Raw genomic sequence first — 27645 nt, 5'->3', positions numbered from 1 at the left:
TTACTATCTTCAGCTAGCATTTTTACTGCTGAACTGTATGCCATTCTTGCAGCACTTATTCGTATCGCATCTATGCCTGTGTCATCATTTGTAGTAGTCTCAGACTCCCTTAGTGCTCTACAGGCTATACGAAAATTTGATACATCTCATCCCCTAGTTCTCCGTATCCAACTTTGGCTACGCCGTATCTCTACCAAACATAAAGATATTGTTTTTTGTTGGGTCCCTGGTCATGTCGACGTACAGGGCAATGAACAGGCAGACACTGCTGCGCGGTCAGCAGTATATGACCTACCAATTTCCTATCGAGGTGTTCCATTTCTGAACTATTTTGCTGCAATAGCTACCCACCTTCGCACCCGTTGGCAACAACGTTGGTCAACTCTGCTCGGTAACAAACTTCATTCTATTAAACCGAGCATAGGTTACTGGCCGTCTTCTTGTCATCAGTGCCGAGGTTGGGAGACCACTCTCTCCCGCCTTCGCATTGGCCACACTCGTCTTACTCATGGGTATCTCATGGAGAGGCACCCTGTTCCTCTCTGTGAGCAGTGTCAAGTTCCAGTATCGATTAGCCACATTCTGTTAGACTGCCCTCTCTATCAGCGAGCACGCAGAATTTACCTCCAACGTCGTCTTCGTTCTCCTACTCTCTCTTTACCTTCCCTTCTTGCTGATGGACCCTCCTTTAATCCTGACTCTCTCATTGACTTCTTGACAACGACTGATTTACTCCACAAACTCTGATGATACTTTTTGCACTCCCCTCAGCCCTTTCTGGTTCAGTCTCTTGCTGCCCTTTACCCTTTCACCATCCACTGCCCCGCTGTTATCCGTAACCTGTTGCTCATCCATCTCCCTTTTGCCACCTGATGCCCTCGCTTCCTTCCTGCCCTGCAGCGCTGTATAGTCCTTGTGGCTTAGCGCTTCTTTTTGATTATAATAATAATAATCGTGGAAGGTAGCGCAGGAGCATGTGGATACACAAAAGGCCTGGGAGCTAGGCCCCAAAAGGGTTAACAGGTGTACATATGTTTTTTTTATCTATATATCTGCAGTTCACTTATCTGTTACAAAAAAAAAAATGGAAATTTGCTTAGTATATCTGATATCTTATTTTCATTAATAAGATATCTTGACATGTCACATAGGTTATTATACTGTCTCTGTATTCCTCAATAAGTGGACAATTAAGCACATAGTGTTCAAGACAGTGACCATATGCCTGATCACATAATTTGCATTTAGTTTGATCATCATCTGTGTGTCAGGGAGCTGGAGGAAGACGGGAAGAAGAACAGGGATCGCATGTTTTTTTCTTTATAGGTCCACATAGCCTGGTTGACCTTGCACTTCAACTGACTTTTTTGTAATACGTGACTGTTCAAGGATCCCAAGGAAACTAGTCACTGACGTTTTGGGCTATCCTTAGTAGTTTACATTGTGAATGATCATTGTACTTAGGTTTACCCGTACCGAAATGACTACACATAAATGTATATGCTCCTATGTATGATAATTTATGTAACTATACCTATACCTGAATAAACTTAATTATTCCGGCATGTGGTTTTTTCCTTAAATATATAATTTCCAGACCCTTCGAATGGTTCATCTTGTTCACCATCTTCGCCAACTGCGTAGCGTTAGCAGTCTACACACCCTACCCAAACTCAGACTCCAATGCCACAAATGCACAATTAGTAAGTATACTTAAGTTGATTTAGGACATCCAATGAATTGGGGAAGGGAGGTACCGAAGCCATAGGGGCCATTGGAAATGGAAACTAAGTCACTATGGCCTTTCTTTTTTTTTTTTTGGGGGGGGGAGGGGTCTATCCTAGGTGATTTACATATTATTATATAAGACAATTATGATAGTCTAAAAATTGAATAGTTGTAGCCAAGTAACCCCTCAAGAGAGATTTCTTGATGCTAGTGAGGGGACTTTTGATCCAAGGGCTTCTTGGACTTACAAGGACCCCCGATGGAAATAAATCACTAATTTTAGGCAATTTACGCGCATGTTACTGTGTTTGATAATTTTACTTATATATACCTGTACCTAAATAACCTTAACTGCATCAGCTCCCTGAATCCAGTTAGGTTAGGTTCCATTTCCCTAGGCGTTATATAACTCACACGGAATTAGCTCTACCCCCATGAATGTAATCGTAGTAAGTACCTAAATAAACTTAAATACCTACAGCACATGGGAAATGGAAGTCAGTCAGAATTAGTGCAAGTTAAGGTGAAGACAAGTGAAATAACTTATCAAAATCCCCTCGTCAACATCAAAGAACCTCTGAGGGGACAGCGAGTTGGAGATACCATCTCCTTTCCTCGGATCAAACCAAATTAACCCCATTCCCAGTGCTTTGATCATTGCAGATTTAGTATTTCCCTTTGAATATGAAAACAATCATCATTTATTTTTCGTACAGCAGTTTAACCTTTAAAGTGTTTGTATATTTAACATTTTTTTAGTTGTGCAAATAACTTTAAAATAAACTAGGATGTCATTAAATATTTATGCACGTGTGTGTGTGATAATTGTATTAGCCCAAAGATTGGTAAGTTGATACCCGTGTATGTATAGTAATAGCTGATACAATCTTAGGTTACAGTGGCACAGATAAAAATGACTGGTGAGTAGTTAAAAATACCTTCTAACCTAACCTAACCAACATTCATGCCTACTCAATATTACCTAACTTTACCAGCATCCATACCTAACTTCACCTAACCTAGCAACCAGGATCCATACCTAACTTAACCAGCATCCATACTTAACCTAACCACCAAACCTAATCAGTATCCATACCTAGCCTATCCAGCATCTGTACCTACCTTAACCTAACCAGCATCCATACCTAACCTTACCTAACCTAACCAAACCACCATCCATACCTAACCTAACTTAACCAGCATCCATACCTAACCTTACTAGCATCCATACCTAACTTAACCTAACCAGAATCCATGCCTAGCTTGACTTAACTAGCATCCATACCTAAACTAACCAGCATCCATACCTAACCTAACCCAAACCTAACCTAACCAGCATCCATACCTAACCTTACCTAACCTAACCAGCATCCATACCTACCCTAAACTAACCAGCATCCATACCTAACTTAACCTAACCAGCATCCATACCTAACTTAACCTAACCAGCATCCCTGCCTAGCTTAATCTATATGGCATCCATACCTAACCTAACCAGCATCCATGCCTAGCTTAACCAAACCTGCATCCATACCTAACCTAACCAGCATCCATGCCTAGTTTAACCTAACCTGCATTCACACCTAAATTAACCAGCATCTGTACCTAACTTAACCTAACCATCATCCATACCTAACTTAACCTAATCAACATCCATACCTAACCTAACCAGCATCAGTACCTAACCTAACCAGCATCAGTGCCTAACCTAACCAGCATCAGTGCCTAACCTAACCAGCATCAGTACCTAACCTAACCAGCATCTGTACCTGACTTAACCTAACCAGCATTTGTACCTAACCTAACCAGCAGCCGCACCTAACCTAACATAACCAGCATCCATACTTAACCAACATCTGTACCTAACCTGACCAGTATCCCTACCAAACCTAAATAATATCCATACCTAACTTAACCAGCATCTGTACCTAACTTAACCTAACCAGTATCCATACCTAACTTAACTAGCATGCCTACCTAACTTAACCAGCAATCCTACCTAACCAGCATCCAGTCCTAGCCGAACTGAATCCGACATCAGTACCAAACTTAACATAATAACTTTGAAGTTACTCATTTCTAATTATTTTGCATTGAAAACTTTAATTCTGCAATTAACGTTATTTTTTTATTCTTTCTGTCAGATGGGATTAAATGATAAACAAATATTGTAGTTTTTATCACCATGTTGTGGAAGTATGAAAGTACTGGTATTAAAATTCTTTGATAAGTTGTTCAGTAAAAGTAGAATATCTTTAATTTTCTTGTAGTCTAAATTTCTCAACTCGAATCTTATTTCCACTTCAGTATAGTGAACTGAGAGCTTCCATGTCAGAATTCATTGGTTCAAACCTAAAAAAGTGTTATTGATGAAGCTTTATTTGACACATTACAACATTTATCTGAAATAGTACAGAAGCACAGTAATAATTGAATGAAGAAACATGATAATATAGCATACAATGAACATAAACTGCCTTTATTCCCCAATGATAGTATTATCATATTTGTGAAATTCTTTTAATTTTTGATATACATTTCATATACTGTATTAAATATAGTGGCATAAATTGTATTATTACTGTTTGCAAAGTCGGTTCCTGATCAGCCGGGCTGTGGCTCGTACGTTGGTTTGCGTGCAGCCAGCAGTAACAGCCTGGTTGATCAGGCTCTGATCCACCAGGAGGCCTGGTCACAGACCGGGCCGCGGGGGCGTTGACCCCCGAAACTCTCTCCAGGTAAACTCTAGGTTTGTATCACTGACATTTTAACTTTTGGCCAAGGTTCTATTTTTTATAGGTTTCGTAATTATGCATAAAGCTTGAAAACGTTAGTTCTACATGATATCCATGCATGTACTAACTGATATTCTTTTCAAGTACATGCACTGATACCTCTCTGTGCTAGCTCGGTGCTTCTCAAACTTTCCAGTTTATTGAATGGGTGATTTGTTTTTCAGTGTGCCAGGGACCAGTGTAATGTTTCGAACTTGGAGATATTAAAGGAGAGGAATGGGAAAACTTCTTATTTATAATGAGAATTTTAGAATATTGCATTCAGTTGAGAAAAATAAGCAAAATATTAGTAATAGATAATGAAAAAGGTAAGCCTGCTTTTTATTAAACAGTGGACTTGTTGTACTGAGGACTGGTGATTGGCTGTGGTTCATGGACCACCACTTTGAGGAGTGCTGTGCTAGCTGATGTCCATGTACAGTACTAGCTAATATCAGTTTATGTGCTAAATGTTTGTAGTAACTAGTCTTTTCTTGACAGGAACAAATTGAGATTATCTTCATGGTGATCTTCACACTTGAGTGCTTTATGAAGATCATAGCATACGGGTTTGTCCTCCATCCAGGAGCTTATATAAGAAGTGTATGGAATACTTTAGATTTCCTCATTGTCGTCATAGGGTAAGTTGCTAAATGGTGTTACAGTACCATAATATATGTAATTATAGAAATTTGGGCATGCATAGAATTGAATAGGGGTATTAGGTATTGCATTTTCCTTCAGTGGAAAATGGAGAATCTATGATAATCAGCGTGTGAGGCATAATGATGTTCAAACACAAATTGGAAAAAAATGAAAACAGAATTAAAATATGATACTTACCATTGACTGTAGTTATTCTTTTTCAAATCCAGTACACACATTTTCAGGTTCCATGAAACTTTAATAGAAACTGCAACCTCTCTGTATAATATAACACTGGTAAGAAACTCTTAAATAATTTTTTCATCTAGTTTGAACCACATTTTCCCATGTACAGTTGAACCTTGGCTTACGAATGCTCCACCATGCGAATTTTTCAGGATACGAACAGTCGCCCGGTCGATTTTTTGCTTCTGGATATGAACGAAATTTCAGGATGTGAACTTCCCCCTCATGGGAGGTTCCTTAAATAAATAAATAAATAAAATATTTATTTCTTTGCAAAGGTGTGTTTACATACTATATGATAGGAGCAAAGAAAGCCACTATCATGCCGAGGCATTTCGGGCAGACTTAACCTAATACACTTATAGACTACTAAAGTCTAGACATGTGAAAAGTGGTAGCTGTTACCAATGTTTTGTGCTGATTGTGGCGCCAACTACTGGCCGCCTTCTGAATTTCTCCTTACTGTTATTGCATATTATTATTATTATAACAATAATTATTATTCTTATTATTAGTATGTACATGGTGAAGTCTGAATGTGCGTGGATATTGTGCAAATGATAAGAAAGAGATGATTGTGGATGTTATGAATGAGAAGAAGCTGGATGTCCTGGCTTTAAGTGAAACGAAGCTGAAGGGGGTGGGAGAGTTTCAATGGACAGGAATAAATGGGATTAGGTCAGGGGCAAATTTCCGCGCGCGCTCACCGAAAAATCGAAAAAATATGGAAATTGAGTTTTATATACTGAAAAATAGCTCAACTCTTTGGCAACACAATGGTACCAGAATGAATGTTCTACGACGTTTCTACAAGAAATTATAGTCATTTATATCAGGTATGGTGACGGCGATGTTGGTACCGAGTCTGCTCACGGCCCATATATATTTCGGAGTTGTTTCCTTGTTTTTTATCACCTTTTCTTGCATTATTCTTTCTAATATAATAACTGACTATTTGGCATCATAAAACAGTAGGTGGAGCTTATCGGCAGACTTAGTGACAGCTGGGAACCAGATGGGAACGATCAGCAGTGTTCCTGCTCCCGAGGTACCAGCCAGGAATCACCCATTATTACGCTTATATCAGCTTATATATCAACTCTACAGCTTATTTGTCTATCAGAATTGATCTAATATGGTATAATAAACACTCTAAATAACATACAAACATGTTATATACTCTAGACTGAATAAAATAGGCCATAATATGGCCCAGAGATTATCGGGAATATTTCGATATAAAAGTGTAACTGGTCACCCTGTCGTCTGAGTAAGAGAAAACGGTGTTTTGAAGAGGCTAACTGCACTAGAACATCAGTTTACTAAGAGATACACCCAAACAAACGCGATTTTCGCGAAATTTTTTTTTTTTTTTTTGAGACTGGGGCCGGCCGGCGCTCTCGGCCGATATCTCGGAAGTAACTTATTCACCTAATGGCCAAGCTTTTTGCTTTATTACTGAATTAAATGGAATATAATACTCACAAAAGTTGTAGAATAATGATTTCTCCGTTTTTCGGTGAGCAAATTTTGGAAATATTCCAAATACTTTGGGAGTTATGTGGGAGTAAAGGGCAGATTTTTTTGCAATATTCCAGGAACTAACAAACTTTATTCTTTTGTGAAATAAAGATAAGTTTATTTAGAGTAAAGGGCTCAACGAATATTAGTATAAGCATTGTTCTCTCGGCACCAACTGTCCAAACAACCTTACGTAGTCCCATATAAGAGAAAGCTTGGCCACAAGGGCATTTTCAGTAAATCAGTCATTTCTCAGTTGTTGTTTGAGGTATATTTTTGATAAATATTTTCAAGAAAGAGTGAAACGACTTTGTCTTGTGTACCAAAACTGGAGAAAATCGGACAGTAAACAACAAAGTTACAGATTTTGCCCTACTGCCCCCTTCAAATAGAGTTAGAGCTAAAGAAGGAGTAGCAATAATGTTGAAGGATAAGCTATGGCAGGAAAAGAGGGACTATAAATGTATTAATTCAAGGATTATGTGGAGTAAAATAAAGATTGGATGTGAAAAGTGGGTTATAGTAAGCGTGTATGCACCTGGAGAAGAAAGAAGTGTAGAGGAGAGAGAGAGAGATTTTGGGAAATGTTGAGTGAATGCGTGGGGAGTTTTGAATCAAGTGTGAGAGTAATGGTGGTTGGGGATTTCAATGCTAAAGTGGGTAAAAATGTTATGGAGGGAGTAGTAGGTAAATTTGGGGTGCCAGGGATAAATGTAAATGGGGAGCCTTTAATTGAGCTATGTGTAGAAAGAGATTTGGTAATAAGTAATACATATTTTATGAAAAAGAGGATAAATAAATATACAAGGTATGATGTAGCACGTAATGAATGTAGTTTGTTAGATTATGTATTGGTGGATAAAAGGTTGATGGGTAGGCTCCAGGATGTACATGTTTATAGAGGGGCAACTGATATATCGGATCATTATTTAGTTGTAGCTACAGTTAGAGTAAGAGGTAGATGGGAAAAGAGGAAGGTGGCAACAACAAGTAAGAGGGAGGTGAAAGTGTATAAACTAAGGGAGGAGGAAGTTCGGGGGAGATATAAGCGACTGTTGGCAGAAAGGTGGGCTAGTGCAAAGATGAGTAGTGGGGGGGGGGGGTTGAAGAGGGTTGGAATAGTTTTAAAAATGCAGTATTAGAATGTGGGGGAGAAGTTTGTGGTTATAGGAGGGTGGGGGCAGGTGGAAAGAGGAGTGATTGGTGGAATGATGAAGTAAAGGGTGTGATAAAAGAGAAAAAGTTAGCTAATGAGAGGTTTTTACAAAGCAGAAGTGTTATAAGAAGAGCAGAGTATATGGAGAGTAAAAGAAAGGTGAAGAGAGTGGTGAGAGAGTGCAAAAGGAGAGCAGATGATAGAGTGGGAGAGGCACTGTCAAGAAATTTTAATGAAAATAAGAAAAAAATTTGGAGTGAGTTAAACAAGTTAAGAAAGCCTAGGGAAAGTATGGATTTGTCAGTTAAAAACAGAGTAGGGGAGTTAGTAGATGGGAGAGGGAGGTATTAGGTAGATGGCGAGAATATTTTGAGGAACTTTTAAATGTTGAGGAAGAAAGGGAGACTGTAATTTCATGCACTGGTCAGGGAGGTTTATCATCTTTTAGGAGTGAAGAAGAGCAGAATGTAAGTGTGGGGGAGGTACGCGAGGCATTACGTAGAATGAAAGGAGGTAAAGCAGCTGGAACTGATGGGATCATGACAGAAATGTTAAAAGCAGGGGGGGATATAGTGTTGGAGTGGTTGGTACTTGTGTTTAATAAATGTAAGAAAGAGGGGAAGGTACCTAGGGATTGGCGGAGAGCATGTATAGTCCCTTTATATAAAGGGAAAGGGGACAAAAGAGATTGTAAAAATTATAGAGGAATAAGTTTATTGAGTATACCAGGAAAAGTGTACGGTAGGGTTATAATTGAAAGAATTAGAGGTAAGACAGAATGTAGGATTGCGGATGAGCAAGGAGGTTTCAGAGTGGGTAGGGGATGTGTAAATCAAGTTTTTACATTGAAGCATGTATGTGAACAGTATTTAGATAAAGGTAGGGAAGTTTTTATTGCATTTATGGATTTAGAAAAGGCATATGATAGTGGATAGGGGAGGAATGTGGCAGATGTTGCAAGTATATGGAATAGGTGGTAAGTTACTAAATGCTGTAAAGAGTTTCTATGAGGATAGTGAGGCTCAGGTTAGGGTGTGTAGAAGAGAGGGAGACTACTTCCCGGTAAAAGTAGGTCTTAGACAGGGATGTGTAATGTCACCATGGTTGTTTAATATATTTATAGATGGGGTTGTAAAAGAAGTAAATGCTAGGGTGTTCGGGAGAGGGGTGGGATTAAATTATGGGGAATCAAATTCAAAATGGGAATTAACACAGTTACTTTTTGCTGATGATACTGTGCTTATGGGAGATTCTAAAGAAAAATTGCAAAGGTTAGTGGATGAGTTTGGGAATGTGTGTAAAGGTAGAAAGTTGAAAGTGAACATAGAAAAGAGCAAGGTGATGAGGGTATCAAATGATTTAGATAAAGAAAAATTGGATATCAAATTGGGGAGGAGAAGTATGGAAGAAGTGAATGTTTTCAGATACTTGGGAGTTGACTTGTCGCCAGATGGATTTATGAAGGATGAGGTTAATCATAGAATTGATGAGGGAAAAAAGGCGAGTGGTGCATTGAGGTATATGTGGAGTCAAAAAACGTTATCTATGGAGGCAAAGAAGGGAATGTATGAAAGTATAGTAGTACCATCACTCTTATATGGGTGTGAAGCTTGGGTGGTAAATGCAGCAGCGAGGAGACGGTTGGAGGCAGTGGAGATGTCCTGTCTAAGGGCAATGTGTGGTGTAAATATTATGCAGAAAATTCGGAGTGTGGAAATTAGGAGGTGTGGAGTTAATAAAAGTATTAGTCAGAGGGCAGAAGAGGGGTTGTTGAGGTGGTTTGGTTATTTAGAGAGAATGGATCAAAGTAGAATGACATGGAAAGCATATAAATCTATAGGGGAAGGAAGGCGAGGTAGGGGTCGTCCTCGAAAGGGCTGGAGAGAGGGGGTAAAGGAGGTTTTGTGGGCAAGGGGCTTGGACTTCCAGCAAGCGTGCGTGAGCGTGTTAGATAGGAGTGAATGGAGACGAATGGTACTTGGGACCTGACGATCTGTTGGAGTGTGAGCAGGGTAATATTTAGTGAAGGGATTCAGGGAAACCAGTTATTTTCATATAGTCGGACTTGAGTCCTCGAAATGGGAAGTACAATGCCTGCACTTTAAAGGAGGGGTTTGGGATATTGGCAGTTTGGAGGGATATGTTGTGTATCTTTATACGTATATGCTTCTAAACTGTTGTATTCTGAGCACCTCTGCAAAAACAGTGATTATGTGTGAGTGTGGTGAAAGTGTTGAATGATGATGAAAGCATTTTCTTTTTGGGGATTTTCTTTCTTTTTTGGGTCACCCTGCCTCGGTGGGAGACGGCCGACTTGTTAAAAAAAAAAAAAAAGAATGGCGATGGGCTCTTGATCTAGGGAATTGGATCTGTGCTCCGGTTCCCTAAATTAATAATAATACTAATTATTCATACGTACTAATAATTATTATTACAGTATAATATGTACGTACTAAGAATAATAATAATTATTATATGTACTATTACTACTATTAATAAAATGTATGTATGTACTATGTTGCGTAAAGGGCAACTACTTAAGCCTGTTTAGCCCTTTCTTGCAACAAATAAACAGGACCGAATATCCTGTTCTAAATGGAATCATTCAGGGGTTCAGTAGTAAACAATCACAATGGTTCTTTCCGTTTTTTATTAAGTTTCTTAATAAACCATAGAAGGGTTTTATATTAACTTTAAAAAGGTCGCACCATAAAACAGAGTACTCATGAAATTTACACTTTAGTTCACTTAAAAGATAATACACAATATCCTGTCTTGATTATAGTACTGAATGGCTCTAGTATCATAACACATTCACTTCACATAATAACACTTTGCTTGACTCAATCCCAGTGAGACAGAAAACGTAACACTAAGATAATTCATTCTTATTCGACTTTCAAAATATCCTAAGCGAGATTAGGAATATTCTACACTTGAAGGAGTTCTGAGGCGAGTCTGTCTCCCATGACTTTTTCCCCGTCCTCTTTGAACTAATACTGTTTAAACCCGCTCCTAGCAGAGCTAGGGACAATCATCAGAGTCTCCAATACAGCGACACACTTCGTCCGAGACGTTTCTGTCTGATACCGTTCGAGGTGCTGGAGGGTCACTAGGGAACCTCATGTAAGACCAGAAGGTTAAATCCAGGAATCAAGGAGCTTCTCTCACGAAAGGTGAGAGTGGACTGCCCTATAACAGAATTCTCAGGCTGACGTCACCTCGGATTAAGAGGGGACAGTGGCTAAATGACAGCCGGGTAGTAAATAACTGTACCCGTAGTTTACATCGTCGAAACATCCTATCTATTTACACAGCTAAATAAATTAAGGCCAGGTAATATTATAAAGTACTCTATCCTCATTTTAGCTACTAATGAGGCTAGAAATAATATAATATTAAGTGAAAAAGCCTGTTACATATACATCATACCTGACCTAGAAGGTTCACAAACGAGGGGCGTAACACCCCCCCCCCATACGACCAAATGTTGCACCAAGAAAAACAATCAACTAAACAATAGTTCACCTATCAAACAGGATTATCACTAAAAACCTTTCTTGACAAATAGTAACATCTTTCTCCCTACAATATTCTAGTTATTCTTGTGAGTCTTCATATCCCAATCTTCCTCACGACACCATGTCTCAGAGTGGATCAGGAAGAGGACATAAGTCCCACGTCGTCACCTCATGACTCTTTAGTATCAGGTGATCTTGGGATTCACTGTCTTTCCTCAGTAGGGCCAGCCGAAGTTGAAAGTTTCAGTGAATAGCAATTAGGCCTACAGCTCTTTGTTCTGCAATCATTAGAGCAAGCACACAACTGCAGATGAAAAATTGAAATATTAAACAAGATAAAAAGAATAGGTTGAGACCCTAGCTTCAGTTCCTACTACTTCTAAACTCTTAAGGACGGGATAATGCGTCTGCTATAACATTATGCTTACCCTTTATGTGCAAGATTTTTATAGAAAAGGGCTGGATACGGAGAGCCCATCTTTGTATCCTTGCATTCCTAGACTTCATGGAGTTAATGAAAGTAAGGGGATTATGATCTGAAAAGATAGTGACTTTATGAGGAGAAGTTCTGACGTATACATCAAAATGTTCAAGGGCCAATACTAAAACTAATGTCTCTTTTTCTACTGTGGCATAGCTTCTTTGATGGGATTTTAATTTAGAGGAATAATAAGCTATGTGATGGAGAACATCAGGGGCTGTCGACGGCTGCAGCAACACAGCTCCGACTGCATAGCTATTGGCATCAATATGCAGAAAAAAGTGGATGTCAAAATCGGGGCTACGCAAAACCGGGGTAGAATTAAGTAAACGTTTTAGCCTTAGGAAAGCTAGATCACACTCAGCAGTCCAATTAAATTTAACTTAAGCACTAGTGAGTTCACAGAGTGGAGCTGCCACTTGTGCAAAGTTCGGGCAAAACCTTCTATAATAGCTGGCCATGCCTAAAAACCGTTGAACCCCTTTTCTGTCCAGAGGTACCAGAAATTCTGTAATGGCCTTAACTTTAACATTCAAAGGTGCGACCGTACCCTGCCCTATCTTAAACCCTAAATACTTTATCGTAGCCTGTCCGAATTTGCATTTTGCTAGGTTAACCGTGAAATTATACTTCTCCAGTTCTTGAAACAGGGCCTCTAGTCGGGACAGATGCAACTCCCAGTCATCACTGACAATCACAAGATCATCCAGGTAGGCCTCTACTCCCTCAAGGCCATGGGTAAGTTGGTTCATCAGTCGTTGGAAGGTGGAAGCCGCGTTGCAGAGGCCGAAAGGGGTCACTAGATAGTTATACAAACCCCCCATGTACAGTAAAGGCTGAAATCTCCTGGGCTCGGGAGGTCAGAGGAACCTGGTAGTAACCTCTCGCCAAGTCCAAACGGCTCACAAACTTTGCTCCAGATACTCGGTCAATTAAGTCATCTACCCGCGGCAATGGGTAACCATCCGGCACTGTGACAGCATTCACCTTCCTATAGTCAGTGCACATCCGATATGTCCCGTCTGATTTCGGGACCAAAATAGAGGGCGAGGCCCAGGGACTCTGACTAAGTGCAATAAGTCCATTAGACAGCAGAAAATCTATTTCTTCCTGCAAAATTTTGTGCTTGACTGGACTTAGGCGGTATGGAGCTTGTTTAATCGGGGCAGCGCCTCGGACATCTACATCATGGGTTCCCAACATACAACGTTTGGGAATGTCCCCAAATAGCATTGGGAACCGCTCTATCAGTTTCTTAACTCTTTCACTCTGTTGGCGCTAAGGTCACTCAGGAAAGTGTCCAAGGCTTGGAGTACTTCCAAATTTTGGAGGCGGATTTCTATCCCTCATGAGCAATCTTCTTCCGCAGGAATAGGGATGACAGGAGTGGTGGGAACAGGTTTCCCGTAGTATCTCTTCAGCTGGTTAATGTGGTAGGTGTGGGTCGATTTCCTCATTCCTGGTGTTCGTACTTGGTAGTTCACTTCACTCAATCTTTTAACCACCTCCATCGGTCCTTCATATCTCGGTGTCAAGGAGTGTCCCGGAACTAACTTCTGTGCTAGTACTTGGTCTCCTGCTTGAAATGTACGTGGTGCTGCACGCTTATCATAATGTTCCTTCATCGTAGTCTGGGCTTTGACTAAGTTCCATGAAGCTAAATCTCTTGTGAAGGCTAGATGTTCTTGCATCAAATCAGGAGAGACTTGTAAAGTTGGTTTAGAGCACCCGGTCCACACGTCCTTTAACACAGCTAGGGGACCGCGTACAGTGTGGCCGTATATCAGCTCGAATGGGCTGTAGCCCAAACTCTCTTGTTCACTTTCTCTTATTGCTAAGAGAAGAAATGGAAGACCTTCGTCCCAATCTTTGCTGAACTGCTCGCAATAAGAACGTAGCATCATCTTCAGGGTACGATGGAACCTTTCTAGGGCTCCCTGGGATTGGGGTCGATAACTGGTAGCCCGTAGTGACTTTACTCCCAGACGCGACAAGGCTTCTTTGAAGATCTTTGAGGTAAAATTGGAGCCCTGGTCCGACTGGATTTCATAGGGCAACCCCACGAGAGAAAAACCTGACCAAAGCTCGTACTATGGTCCTAGCATTTATCCTTCTCATGGGTATGGCCTCTGGGTACCTGGTTGCAGAGTCCATGATTGTAAACAAGAATTGGTTCCCAAGCTTGGTTTTGGGAAGCGGGCCCACACAATCAGTAATCAGGCAGGCAAACGGTTCTCCGTCTGATGTGATGGGGATAAGTGGAGCTGGAAGAGTATGCGCGGGCTTGCCCACCACTTGGCATACCCGACAATGATGCAAGTGATCCACCACGGTCTCTCTCATTTTTGGCCAGTAAAAGTATTTTGACAATTTTCCTATTGTCTTCCTTATGCCCAGATGCCCCCCCATGGGACTGTTGTGGGCAACACCCAGGGCAAGTTCTCGGAAAATCGCTGGCAAAACTAATACACATCTAACCCTAGGCGAAGAGTCACCTAGGGAACCTCTAATCGTGGATTTTTTCATCAATATCTCCCCCTGATAGTAAAAACAGTCCTCCAGTCTTTCCTCTTCGTTCTTTGACACTACTAACTTCTTTATCCCTGCTAGAGATGGGTCTTCCCGTTGCCCCTGTATTAAGTCTTCCGGCCAAAGGGTTTTGGTGCCAGGTGAGTCTAGATGTGAAGAGAACTTGGCAGGTTCTGTATCTTTGGACTTAGGTAGATGGGTTTCACTGAATAACAAATTTAATCCCATATCCGCATGATCTTCTCTTCTCACTGGAGAAGAATGTCGGGACCGGGCCATGGCTCTCGTGACGATTCCGAGAGGGAATAAAGATGGTTCCTTTCCGCAAACTTCAAGCGCATAATTATCGCTTGAGGCATTATCTATGACCACCGGCTCTTTACTAATTCCTTCTAGGCTTAAATCATTCCCTATCAGTAGATCTACTGATTTGATCGGGAAACCTTCCGATATACCCACAGCAGCATACCTTCGTAGCCGTCAACCTTTAGGTATATCTTGTGAAGAGGGACCCTAGAAACATTCCCACCATAGGCTTCTAGGAGTACGTCCATCTTGGTATAAGTTAGGTCGGTTAAAGGCAGGACACCTTTCCTCAAGAGTGTAAGGTAACTCCCAGTGTCTTGGTAAACCTTGACCTCCACAACCCGAGATTCGTCCATTCCAACACTCCCAGTAGAAAAATAAGGCTTCATCGCCATCTGAACCTTTAGCTCAGACACTTTCATAGGCACTAGTCATCTCGAAGAAGCTCTTTGGCCCACGGTAACTTGCTTCGTTCTTGGATCTTCTCGGCCTTGGGACGTAGAAGTAACCATCTGCATTGGGGCTCTTTCCTGAGCCTGTCTTCCAGTATCGTTTTCCAACTTACAACAATTGTCCTGCTATGCCCCCTTCTCTGGCAGTAGGAACATGTTAGAGCTTTTCTTGCTGGGAGAGCTTCTCTGTTACTTCTAGTCACTGATCTAACACCGTGGCGGGGCGGTGAGAAGGCATGAGCAGCTGCCTCTGGAGGGAATCTCTGGCGAAGTCCTTCTCTTGATGAAGGTGTTCGATCCTTTGAACTAAACTTCGGGTTCTTCTCCTTGGGAGGCTTACCACTAATCAGCTGACTTGAAATTTCGTAATGGTCGGCCAAAGCGGCAGTTTCCATTACATCTAGACCCTGATGATCTATCAAGAATTTGCGCAGATCTCCCAAAATGGCATTGTAAAAATCTTCCTGCAGGATCAACTGGACCAGGCTGTTTACTGTATGGCAGCTCGAGGCCCGCTGCCATCTCTCGAATGCTATCTGTTTTTGTTGGGCTGGAGGGTACGAAAAGCCTGCTGGTAGCTTATTGGGAGCAGGTCATATGTTCTCAAAATCACTTTTTTAACGACCTGGTACTGTATATATTGATGGTAAGGCAATGCAGCTGCACACTTCCTAGCCTTCCCTGTCAAAGTGGTATGCAATAGCATAGCCCAGTATCTCTGGGGCCACTGCATAGCACGAGCCTGATTCTCGAACATGGCAAAAAACGAGTCCAAGTCGGCCTCGCAAAATTTGGGCACCAGGGACGCCGCTCTATGTATGTCGAAATATGGACTCTCATGAGCATGCGACCTCCCAATGCCTTCACCTTGTTGTTGGCGCTTGTAGCGTATATTCTCCTGCTTAAACTCCTCATCATTCAGCTTACGTTGGGCCTCAATTTGAGCAGTTTGTAAGAGTATAAGGCGCTCCATCCTCCCAAACTGGTCTTGAGAGATGGGGCTAGATAGTAGTGGAAAAGGAGAGAGTATTGCAGGCTGCTCTTTTGGACGAGCACCTCCCCCAGGCTGCCTTACCTCATCCTCCTTTGCGGGTGAGTCTGCGTCTCTAGCTATTTCTCCGTTCTGTTGTGGTTCCTCTATCAGAGGGTAAAAAGGTTTGAGTTTTCCCAGGAGCGAGTCCCGACGCTCCCATCGAGCCTTCTGAATCTTCTAGCAAGGACACGTGGTCGAGCTGAGAAACGAGGCTCTCTACGTCCGAATCTACCTCCTTAGGGACGTTCAGCTGTAAGGGGAAGAGAATATTCCGTATAATAGAGCGAGTTGTCTCTGCGGTATAGTGCCTATTGTAAGTCACTCTGAGGTGTCTTGCTATCTGCCAGCACTTCTGCAGCGACAAGGTCCCCAACGTCGTTAGAGTCAATTCCCCAATCATTTGCTGTACAGTGTCGTCCATGATGAAGTTGGGTTGGCGCTGGTCCAGCAGAAGGTACTCTTTCTCCGGGACCTTGGATCAAACAGATCCCGGACAGGCCCCCATTTTGTTGCGTAAAGGGCAACTACTTAAGCCTGTTTAGCCCTTTCTTGCAACAAATAAACAGGACCGAATATCCTGTTGTAAATGGAATCATTCAACGGTTCAGTAGTAAACAATCACAATGGTTCTTTCCAGTTTTTTATTAAGTTTCTTAATAAACCATAGAAGGGTTTTATATTAACTTTAAAAAGGTCGTGCCATAAAACAGAGTACTCATGAAATTTACACTTTAGTTCACTTAAAAGATAATACACAATATCCTGTCTTGATTATAGTACTGAATGGCTCTAGTATCATAACACATTCACTTCACATAATAACACTTTGCTTGACTCAATCCCAATGAGACAGAAAACGTAACACTTCGATAATAATTCATTCTTATTCAGCTTTCAAAATATACTAAGCGAGATTAGGAATATTCTACACTTAAAGGAGTTCTGAGGCGAGTCTGTCTCCCATGACTTTTTCGCCGTCCTCTTTGAACCAATACTGTTTAAACCTGCTCCTAGCAGAGCTAGGGACAGTCACCAGCGTCTCCAATACAGTGACACACACTTCGTCCGAGACGTTTCTGCCTGATACCGTTCGAGGTGCTGGAGGGTCACTAGGGAACCTCGTGTAAGACCAGAAGGTTAAATCCAGGAATCAAGGAGCTTCTCTCACGAAAGGTGAGAGTGGACTGCCCTATAACAGAATTCTCAGGCTGACATCACCTCGGATTAAGAGGGGACAGTGGCTAAACGACAGCCGGGTAGTAAACAACTGTACCCGTAGTTTATATCGTCGAAACATCCTATCTATTTACACAGCTAAATAAATTAAGGCCAGATAATATTGTAAAGTACAGTGGACCCCCGCATAACGATATTAATCCGTTCATGAGAGCTCATTGTTATGCAAAATTATTGTTATGCGAATTAATTTTCCCCATAAGAAATAATGGAAATCAAATTAATCCGTGCAAGACACCCAAAAGTATGAAAAAAAAATTTTTACCACATGAAATATACATTTTCCTACACACAAAGAGAAGGATACATGCACAATAGTAGAGTAGTACATGCACAATATATATTGTGCATGTACTACTCTACTAAATGAAGAATAAATGACACCTTTATTGAAGATGCAGCAATGACTGATGAGACAGTGTGTCCTGGGAGTGCCTTTCCCTCCTGAGTACTGTAGGTCCTGTTTGGCATTTTCTTCCAGAACAGGCCTTATCACACTGTGTATGTCACTACGATACTTAAATCTCTCAAACCAACCTTTGCTGGCTTTAAATTCACCAATATGAGCACTAGTTCCAGGCATTTTTCCCTGTTTACCTGGGTGTTAGTCGACTGGTGTGGGTTGCATCCTGGGAGACAAGATTAAGGACCCCAATGGAAATAAGTTAGAGAGTCCTCGATGATGCACTGACTTTCTTGGGTTATTCTGGGTGGCTAACCCTCTGGGGTTAATTGTTTCTCGGTAATTGTTTCACGTTAAGCCACACCAACAACACTCTCTCCACATCTTCGAGTAATACAGCTGATGGTGGTGCAGCAACAACAGCTGTGGTGCAGCAGCAGCTGGGCGCAGCAACAACTGACCATGGTGCAGCTGCAGCTGTGGTGCAGCAGCAGCTGACTGTGGTACGATAGTATTTATCACCCTTTTTACCACAGGGTTGGCACTAGAAGCTTTCTTTGGGCTCATGGTGGCTTATTTAGCAGTTACAAGCACTATAAATAATGGAATAATACAAAATATATCGAATATATGCATGCAACCGGCCACCCTGGCTTGTAAACAATGACGGCAAGGCAGGCGCTCAGGCTGGACGGACAGGTTCGGGATGAGTCATGTTCAGAAACAGCTGATGGTGCAACAGCAGCTGTCCGTGGTGCAGCAGCAGCTGACCGTGGTGCAGCAGCAGCTGACTGATCCAGCAACAGCTGACTGGTCCAGCAACAGCTGACTGATCCAGCAACAGCTGACTGGTCCAGCAACAGCTGACTGATCCAGCAACAGCTGACTGATCCAGCAACAGCGATTCTTAAATCTCTCAAACCAACCTTTGCTGGCTTTAAATTCACCAATATGAGCACTAGTTCCAGGCGTTTTTCCCTGTTCACCTGGGTGTTATTCGACTGGTGTGGGTTGCATCCTGGGAGACAAGATTAAGGACCCCAATGGAAATAAGTTAGACAGTCTTCGATGACACACTTTTTTGGGTTATCCTGGGTGGCTAACCCTCTGGGGTTAATTGTTTCTTGGTATTCTCAATAAGCCACACCAACAACGGTGCTACAGCAGCAGCAGCAGCAGCAGCTGACAGTGCTACAGCAGCAGCAGCAGCAGCAGCAGCTGACAGTGCTACAGCAGCAGCAGCAGCAGCAGCTGACAGTGCTACAGCAGCAGCAGCAGCAGCAGCTGACAGTGCTACAGCAGCAGCAGCTGACAGTGCTACAGCAGCAGCAGACGATGCTACAGCAGCAGCAGACGGTACTACAGCAGCAGCAGCAGCAGCAGCAGATGGTACTACAGCAGCAGCAGCAGATGGTACTACAGCAGCAGCAGCAGCAGCAGACGGTGCTACAGCAGCAGCAGCAGCAGACGGTACTACAGCAGCAGCAGCAGCAGCAGACGGTACTACAGCAGCAGCAGCTGACGGTGGTACAGCAGCAGCAGCAGCTGACAGTGCTACAGCAGCACCAGCAGCTGACAGTGCTACAGCAGCAGCAGCAGCAGCTGACAGTGCTACAGCAGCAGCAGACAATGCTACAGCAGCAGCAGACGGTACTACAACAGCAGCAGGAGCTGACGGTGCTACAGCAGCAGCAGCAGCTGACGGTGCTACAGCAGCAGCAGCTGACGGTGCTACAGCAGCAGCAGCAGCTGACAGTGCAGCAGCAGCAGCAGCAGCTGACAGTGCAGCAGCAGCAGCAGCAGCAGCTGACAGTGCTACAGCAGCAGCAGCAGCTGACAGTGCTACAGCAGCAGCAGACGATGCTACAGCAGCAGCAGACGATGCTACAGCAGCAGCAGACGATGCTACAGCAGCAGCAGACGATGCTACAGCAGCATCAGACGATGCTACAGCAGCAGCAGACAGTACTACAGCAGCAGCAGCAGACGGTACTACAACAGCAGCAGCAGCAGCAGCAGCAGCTGATGGTGCTACAGCAGCAGCAGCAGCTGACAGTGCTACAGCAGCAGCAGCATCAGCAGTTGACCATGGTACCACAGTATTTCGATAATATTTCTCACCCTTTTTACCACAGGGTTGGCACTAGAAGCTTTCTTGGGCCCATGGTCACTTATTTTGCAGATAAAGTCACCAAAAACACTGTAATAATACGAAATGTTACGATTGTATGCTTGGATGTTACCGCGGAGGCTGGCTTGTAAACAATGCCACCGGCGGAACATGTGAGGCTGGCTCAGGCCTCACATAGACGCGCCTCGGACGAATAGCGTTGAGCGGGTTTTTTAGCAGTATGCGAGGCAAAATGTTAGCGATAAAATGTATCGGTATGTGGATTTAACGTTATGTAAGGCCAACGGTATGCGGGGGTCCACTGTACTCTATCCTCATTTTAGCTACTAATGAGGCTAGAAATAATATATTAAGTGAAAAAGCCCGTTACATATACATCATACCTGACCTAGAAGGTTCACAAACGAGGGGCGTAACATACTACTACTACTACTAATAATAATAATTATAATACGTACACCTACCATCCGACTTACGACCTGCTCGACTTACGACCACTCGACTTACGACTGTTTTTTATGCCAAATTTCTGGGAAATAAACAACTATTTGTGTTGTACACAGTGTTTATCCTAAACCTTACAGTATAAAATACAGTACTAACAACATAAAAAGTAAAGTAAAACATGAAATACCAAAATAAAACAATAAAATAGTCATTACAAAAATGTTTTGCTGATATTCAGTAGTAAAGTTTGACTTACGACCATTTCGACTTACAACCGGTTTCTCGGAACCGAACTCGGTCGTAAGTCGGATGGTAGGTGTACATACTACTACTGCTAATAATAATTATAATAATAATATTAATACAGTGAAACCCTGGGTTTTGGCTGCCGTGGGAATCGGCTGCTTCAGGTTTCGCCCGTTTTTTTCATCCAAATTTTGTCCTGCGTTTCGGCCATTGCCCCGGGTTTTGGCTGGTGTACCAGACCTGTCTGCCTGCCCGTGCTTGCGTGCCTGCCCACGCAGGCATCGTGAGCCAGTCTTGCGTTGTTTATCTTTGAGTGAACATCACCCTATGCTCTCATCCTGCCAGCCAGCCAGCCAGAAAGTCAGAAAGCAAGCCAGCCAGCCAGCCAGCCAGCTAGCTAGCCAGCCAGCCAGAAAGCATCAGGGGTTCGTCAAGGAATAACTCGAAACATTCCAGTTCAGTGGCATTGTTCCCAAGTGTACAAGATGGCCGTATTCCACTTTGACTTTCATCAGACTGATGGGAAGCGGGAACAAAATTGTCAGCTTCCTGCCAACCCCAGGTGCAGTCTGCTGGTGGGTACTGGATATTGACAGGTGGTTGTGGTTGTGGATGTTGTGGGTGGGTGGGGGATGGTGGCCTTCATAGTAGTTCAACTGAGTCAGCGGTATGGGTAGCAGCATGGCCCACTGCTGGTGCCTCATGGCTGGTGCCCCCACTACCACCACCACCACCACCACCAGATGCATGTACATTTTTCATCCCAATTGCAACAATATCATGTTCATTTTCACCATCCGTTCCTGTTGTACAGCCATGGGATGCACTCCGAGATGTACTCCTTCCCCTTGGAATAGCATATGGCACACTACCAGAGCGCATATAGCGTCGTATATACTGATGCTTCACTGGAGAATATTCCACTTCACTCTTGCTACTGGAACTGTTTTCAAGAGCTTGAAGTTCATATTCACTATCACCATCATTACCATTGCTCACATCTGAGTCATGGATGTGGGAAAATACAAGTTTCCTCTTTCGTTCTGGTACAACTGAATGTGAACAAGACAGCCCAGCACCAGAGGTTCAAAGTTGAGGATCATATGGATTTTCCTCACTATTACCGGTATTATGGTCTTTAGTTTCAGTCACAACCTTGTCAAAATCTTGAAAGTCATCTTCACTGACACTTCCATCTGTATTAGAACTGTCACTGGGGAACAAAAAGTGTCCCAATTCGCCGAGGAGTGAGGCATTTCTTACCGCGAGGCATGATGAATAAGGTGTACTAAAATGGCATTCCCACAATGCACCACTGGGTCTCCAATTTTTTTCCTACCGCACACGCTGACTACGCAGACCCATTCTCTCGCATCTAGGCCTACCAGCCTTTTCCCTCTTGATTTGAAGGTGCTAGAATTTATGCGTACTAGTACATCAATAACCCTGGCGCGTAAGACGTAATAGTATGTCAAAAACCCCAAAAGGGTTAAAGAGGTGTGCGCAGTGTGGACTAGGGTGCAAGCTTTTGTAGAGAAAGACCACCTTGATCAAGCTGAAACAAGCCATATCTGCAACATGTTCAGTGACAAAACCTTGTCCCACTTCAGGGACATCTTAGAGATGCCAGAAACAGAGCACTCTTGACAGTTATTTTGTGAGACAGGGGTCCAATGACTCTCAAGCTGGTCCTAGTGGCCTTTAAAGACAAAGAAGGGAAGTAACCCCAGATAAGGACTTGTTACCTAAAGTCTTTATGGAAGGGGATTCCCCTTCCAAACAATAAGTCCTCCCTCTTTCCTCCTCCCTATCTTCCAGATGCCAGCAAGTCTCTTCAGTAAAGGTAAGTAAATGTTATTTTAAATGTTTATTTAAATTTTAATTTATCTATATAATATATGTATATGTATTTATCTGTGTTGTGTGTATATAAAACTATAGTTATTATTTAAAAAATGTATTTTTTGTGAATATTCTTGAGGGTCTGGAACAGATTAATTTTATTTACATTATTTCTTATGGGAAATATTGCTTTGCCTTTCAGCCATTTCACGTTTAGGCCTAGCTCCTGGAACGGATTACGGCCAAAACCCGAGGTTTCACTGTACAATATAATAGTGACGCATACCATAACAATAGTACATTTGTTGTCGTTTTTAGACATTTTTTTGTAATTTTTTCATATTTTTGTGCCAAATGCTTCAAAATACAAATTGGTAACTCTCTGGGTGTGGGGTTATGGACTCGGCCAGGCAGTACCAGCATAATACTTCTACAATATTTACAATACTAATTAAGAGCGTAGCAAGTAAATTAGTGGAAAGTGAAGTGAACGAAAAATAAAAAAAACAGTCGTAGCAGTTAAGTTCAGCAATAAAGTGTAGCATTAAGTGTAGCAAGCAAGTTAAGTGATTAATAGGAAAAGGACAACATGAAACTAGTTTCCACCACCCTCAAGCTCTGCCAGCATCTGTGCCAAAGTGTGTACAGGTCCGCCATCACAAATCCGGCAATCAGTTATTCAGCACTAATTTTGGCTAGCATAATTTCAAATTTCCAGGGTCGCCACACCAACCTGCTGGTACTGTTTGGTGGCGCTACTTGCTGCATAAGTCATTCCAATTTCTTTTTCTCCATTTATTGTTATAACCTGCTTACTTTTAGCCCTAGCCATGGTTCCAATGAATAAAAAAAATGCATCTCATTATGTAAATCACCGACACACTACATTATCCATTAAAGATAAGGTGGCTTTGAAGCCACTACCGGTTGCCATGAGCTCAGTCTCATGATGCAGGAGAATATGCTTTATTATTACACTACAGCTTATTTGCCTATCACAGTTGATCTAGTATGACATAATAAACAATATAAATAACATAAAACATGTTAAATACTCTAGAATAAATAATATTTGGCATAATGCCGAGCAGTTCGACGGAGTTATGAAGAGGATGTGATATACACATAGCATTCTCCTATCCCTGTCTTGGGGCTTATATTATATTAGAGAAAATGGAGTGTAGCACAGGGTTAACTGTGATATACACCTGAAACAAAAAAGTTGTTTTCTCTATGTAGATTATCACACAGCAGCATTTGTGTAGAGAACCTAGGATAACCCAAAAAAGTCAATGTGGCTTATTTTTAGTACCTGGCTTGGGTTAGCCATATATGATTTTTGGTAAATATTCGATTCCCAGCCAGGGTAGAAACATTAGGCGTGTTTCTTTACACCTGTTGTCTATGTTTACCCATCAGTAAATGGGTACCTGGGTGTTAGCTGACTAGTGTGGGTGTTATCCTGGGACACTGACCTAATTTTCTTGAAATACTCTGCATAACAAGTGGCTTTCTATGTAGTAGTGTGTCACTGATGTCAGCTAGGCCTGTATACTTTTTATTTATTTATTTATTTATTTATTTATTTATTTACATGTACGTGTAGTAAATATATTATTATTATTATTATTATTATTATATTATTTTCTCAGTTGTTTGTTGGGTTATCTTATTGAAACTTCGGCAATGTATGATGGAAAGATACTTCTTAATGTACACCAAAAATGAAAGGAATCAGACCATAAATAGTGGAGTTCACTTCTCGGCCATTAGCCCGTGGCTATCGCGACGGGCTGGAGTTTTGAGACTCTATGACCGCGGGTTCAATCCCGGCCGGGGTATGGTTTGTTTGCAATCGTGTCATTACGATTTTGTGAGTCATGGTTTCTATGTTTATATTCTCATTTTTGGTCTCATTTGATAGAATAAAAGATATATTACAGATTTTGATTGCTTTCATGACGAAAAGTACCTTGAAATTACACTCACAGTAACGAAAATGTTCTATTCTGTAGCGATGTTCAAGAGTAAACAAATGACGTCACCGTCCAATACCTGTCCGCCTGCCAGTTCAAATTCCAATACGTAGTCTGGGTTGACATTATTTATACAATTGTTACAATAATGCAGTAGTCTGCATAACAGTAAATCTTCTATTTTTTTGTGTGAATAAAAATTCCAAATGGTAAGCAAGAGTAATATAAGAGGGGCCTGGAGCCATGACTAATTAACAGAGAAAATGTTATTTTAGTGCCAGGAATGTCTGCATTGTTTATTCTGGATCCTATTTTGAAATTGGCATCTGTTGAAATTTGTGTGAAATCGGCCAAATTGCCAATTTCTGACCACTTTATTGGGTAGTTGAAATAAGTGAATGGGTGGTTTCTTGTACTCAGTTAACAGACTAGAAGTAAATAAGTTTATTCAGATATACACAAATACGGTTACATAGATTATCATACATAGCAGTGTATGTATAGAGAGCCTAGGATAACCCAAAAAAGTCAGACAAAGTGACTTATTTCCAGTACCTGGCCTGGGCTTGCCATATATGACTTTTGGTAAATATTTTTTTTCTCGGTTCATTGAAACTTGGGCAATGTATGATGGAAAGATGCTTCTTAACGTACAACAAAAATAAAAAAAGACAGACGATAAATAAGGGAGTTCACTTCTCAGCCATTAGCCGCCTCTTTGCAGTATATTTTCGTATGGTTTTTATGGTTGTATTCTCATTTTTTTGGACTTGTTTGATAGAATGGAAGATATATTACAGAAATAGACACGATTTTGATTGCTTTTATGACGAAAAGTACCTTGAAATTGAGCTCAAAGAAGCGGAAATGTTCGATTTTTGCCGATTTTCAATGAACTTTGTGCAAGTCAAGTTGGTTAATTTTATTAAGTGTATTCTAACCTAACCACTCAGTAATCCGGCAAACTCAGTAATCCGGCACACTACAGGTCCCAATGATGCCGGATTTGTGATGGAGGACCTGTACTATATTATACAGACAATAATCACTTTATTACATTCTCTATTTCTGATTTATAATTTACGTACATACATTGTTTCAGCGTTTTCCTTGTGAAACTGTGAACTAGTGCAGTTAGCCTTACAAACACTGTTTTCTCTTATAAGAGCATGGGAAAATACTATAGTCAGTGGGAGAGTAAATGGAGGATGCTGCCGCTGCTGCCACCATCACTGGCCATATTATGGCTTATTTTATTCATTCTAGAGTATATATCATGTTTCTATGTTACAGTGGACCCCTGCTTAACGATCACCTCCCAATGTGACCAATTATGTAAGTGTATTTATGAAAGTGCATTTGTACGTGTATGTTTGGGGGTCTGAAATGGACTAATCTACTTCACAATATTCCTTATGGGAACAAATTCGGTCAGTACTGGCACCTGAACATAATTCTGGAATGAAAAAATATCGTTAACCGGGGGTCCACTGTATTTATATTGTTTATTATGTCGTATGAGATGAATTGTGATTGATAAATAAGCCATAGAATTGATATTAGCGTCATATTGAAATGTATTTTGCGTGTCTTGTGAGAGCAAGAATTCTGCTGGAGTGGATCAATAGATTTTCAGTTAATTTAAATGAGGAAAATTGACTCGGCATATGAAGAAATCAGGATACGAAGGAGGCCACGGAACGGATTAAATTATTAAGCTGAGGTTCCACTGTATATGCATACCAGCATTCCCTTTGCTAGCTCAGGGACACAATGCAGACCAAGCTCTGCTTGGTTATCTCTGCTTTTGCTTAGGTGGGCATTGAATTTGTTCCTTCCTCCAGGAGGACAGCATTTGCTCTGCTTGGCAAATGGGCCTTGTTCCAGTTAATTACCTTGTTCATTGTGCTTAGATGAACAAACAGTAAAAATAAAAATAAAGAATATCTCAGTCTAAGGTTGTTTTGGATACCATATTCTGATAATAGTGATTATAAAGGATGTCTCTGCTAAAACTTCTTGTAAGAAATGTGGCATTTTCTGATGTGTATTTGTGTGCTCATGTGTTTGTGTGTGTGTGCTCGTTTGTATTTACGCTTTGTGTGTGTGTGTGTGTGTACTCGCCTATTTGGCTTTCAGGGGTCAATACATAGCTCCTCGTGTGTGCTCGTGAATGTGCACACTTGTGTGCACACTCACGAGCACACTTAACACTGACAAAACCTACTATATTATGTTTGGTAGCAGAGCAGGTGTTGCCCAACTTAACATTAAGATCGACAACACTCTAATTGCCAGACATAATGAGGGCAAATTCCTAGGTCTATACCTCGACAACAACCTAAATTTCAGCACCCATGTCCAACACATAACAAAAAAAGTATCCAAAACGGTGGGGATCCACTCCAAGATATGATATTACGTGCCGCAAACTGCCCTTCTCACACTATACCATTCACTCATTTATCCATACCTCACCTATGCTATTTGTGCTTGGGGATCAACTGCAGCAACACATCTAAAGCCAATAATAACCCAACAAAAAGCTGCAGTAAGAATAATCACTAAATCCCATCCCTGGCAACACCCCCCCCCCCCCCCCCCCCCCCACTCTTCATAGATCTAAACTTACTCCCTGTTCAGAACATCCACACTTACTACTGTGCAATCTACATCTACAGGACCTTAAATTCCAATATTAACCTTGACCTAAAATGCTTTCTTGATAACTACAGTTAGAAAACATCTTATCTCCCTGATACACCCCGTCAACTAACTACATGTAAACCACCTGGTGGTTCACACTTACACTCACTCACCCATTGACTATAAACACAGAAATACGAATCTTAATCTTAAAATAATGAATCCTAACTAGTCATAAGTTTGCCTATGATACTCCAATATAGACACTATGTATTGTGCCAAAACAAAAGCATTCACATTGCTAAACTCACAAACTATAATGTAGT

General features: G+C 41.6%; 1 protein-coding gene across 1 annotated transcript in view; it reads left to right on the top strand.

Moving 5' to 3' along the window:
* The first annotated feature begins 1558 nt into the window (after positions 1 to 1558).
* LOC128700140 (muscle calcium channel subunit alpha-1-like) overlaps positions 1559 to 27645 on the top strand; it is a 139395-nt gene continuing 113308 nt past the window's right edge. Inside the window, exons 1-2 of the mRNA XM_070100786.1 lie at positions 1559 to 1703; positions 5004 to 5143. Coding sequence (XP_069956887.1) covers positions 5025 to 5143 — 119 coding nt within the window. The 5' untranslated portion in view covers positions 1559 to 1703; positions 5004 to 5024. The remainder of the gene's footprint in view (positions 1704 to 5003; positions 5144 to 27645) is intronic.

Source organism: Cherax quadricarinatus, chromosome 74, assembly GCF_038502225.1.
Source record: "Cherax quadricarinatus isolate ZL_2023a chromosome 74, ASM3850222v1, whole genome shotgun sequence".
NCBI classification, from domain to species: domain Eukaryota; kingdom Metazoa; phylum Arthropoda; class Malacostraca; order Decapoda; family Parastacidae; genus Cherax; species Cherax quadricarinatus.
The sequence above is the reverse complement of the archived record's forward strand: the minus strand, read 5'-3'. Positions and strand labels throughout refer to the sequence as shown.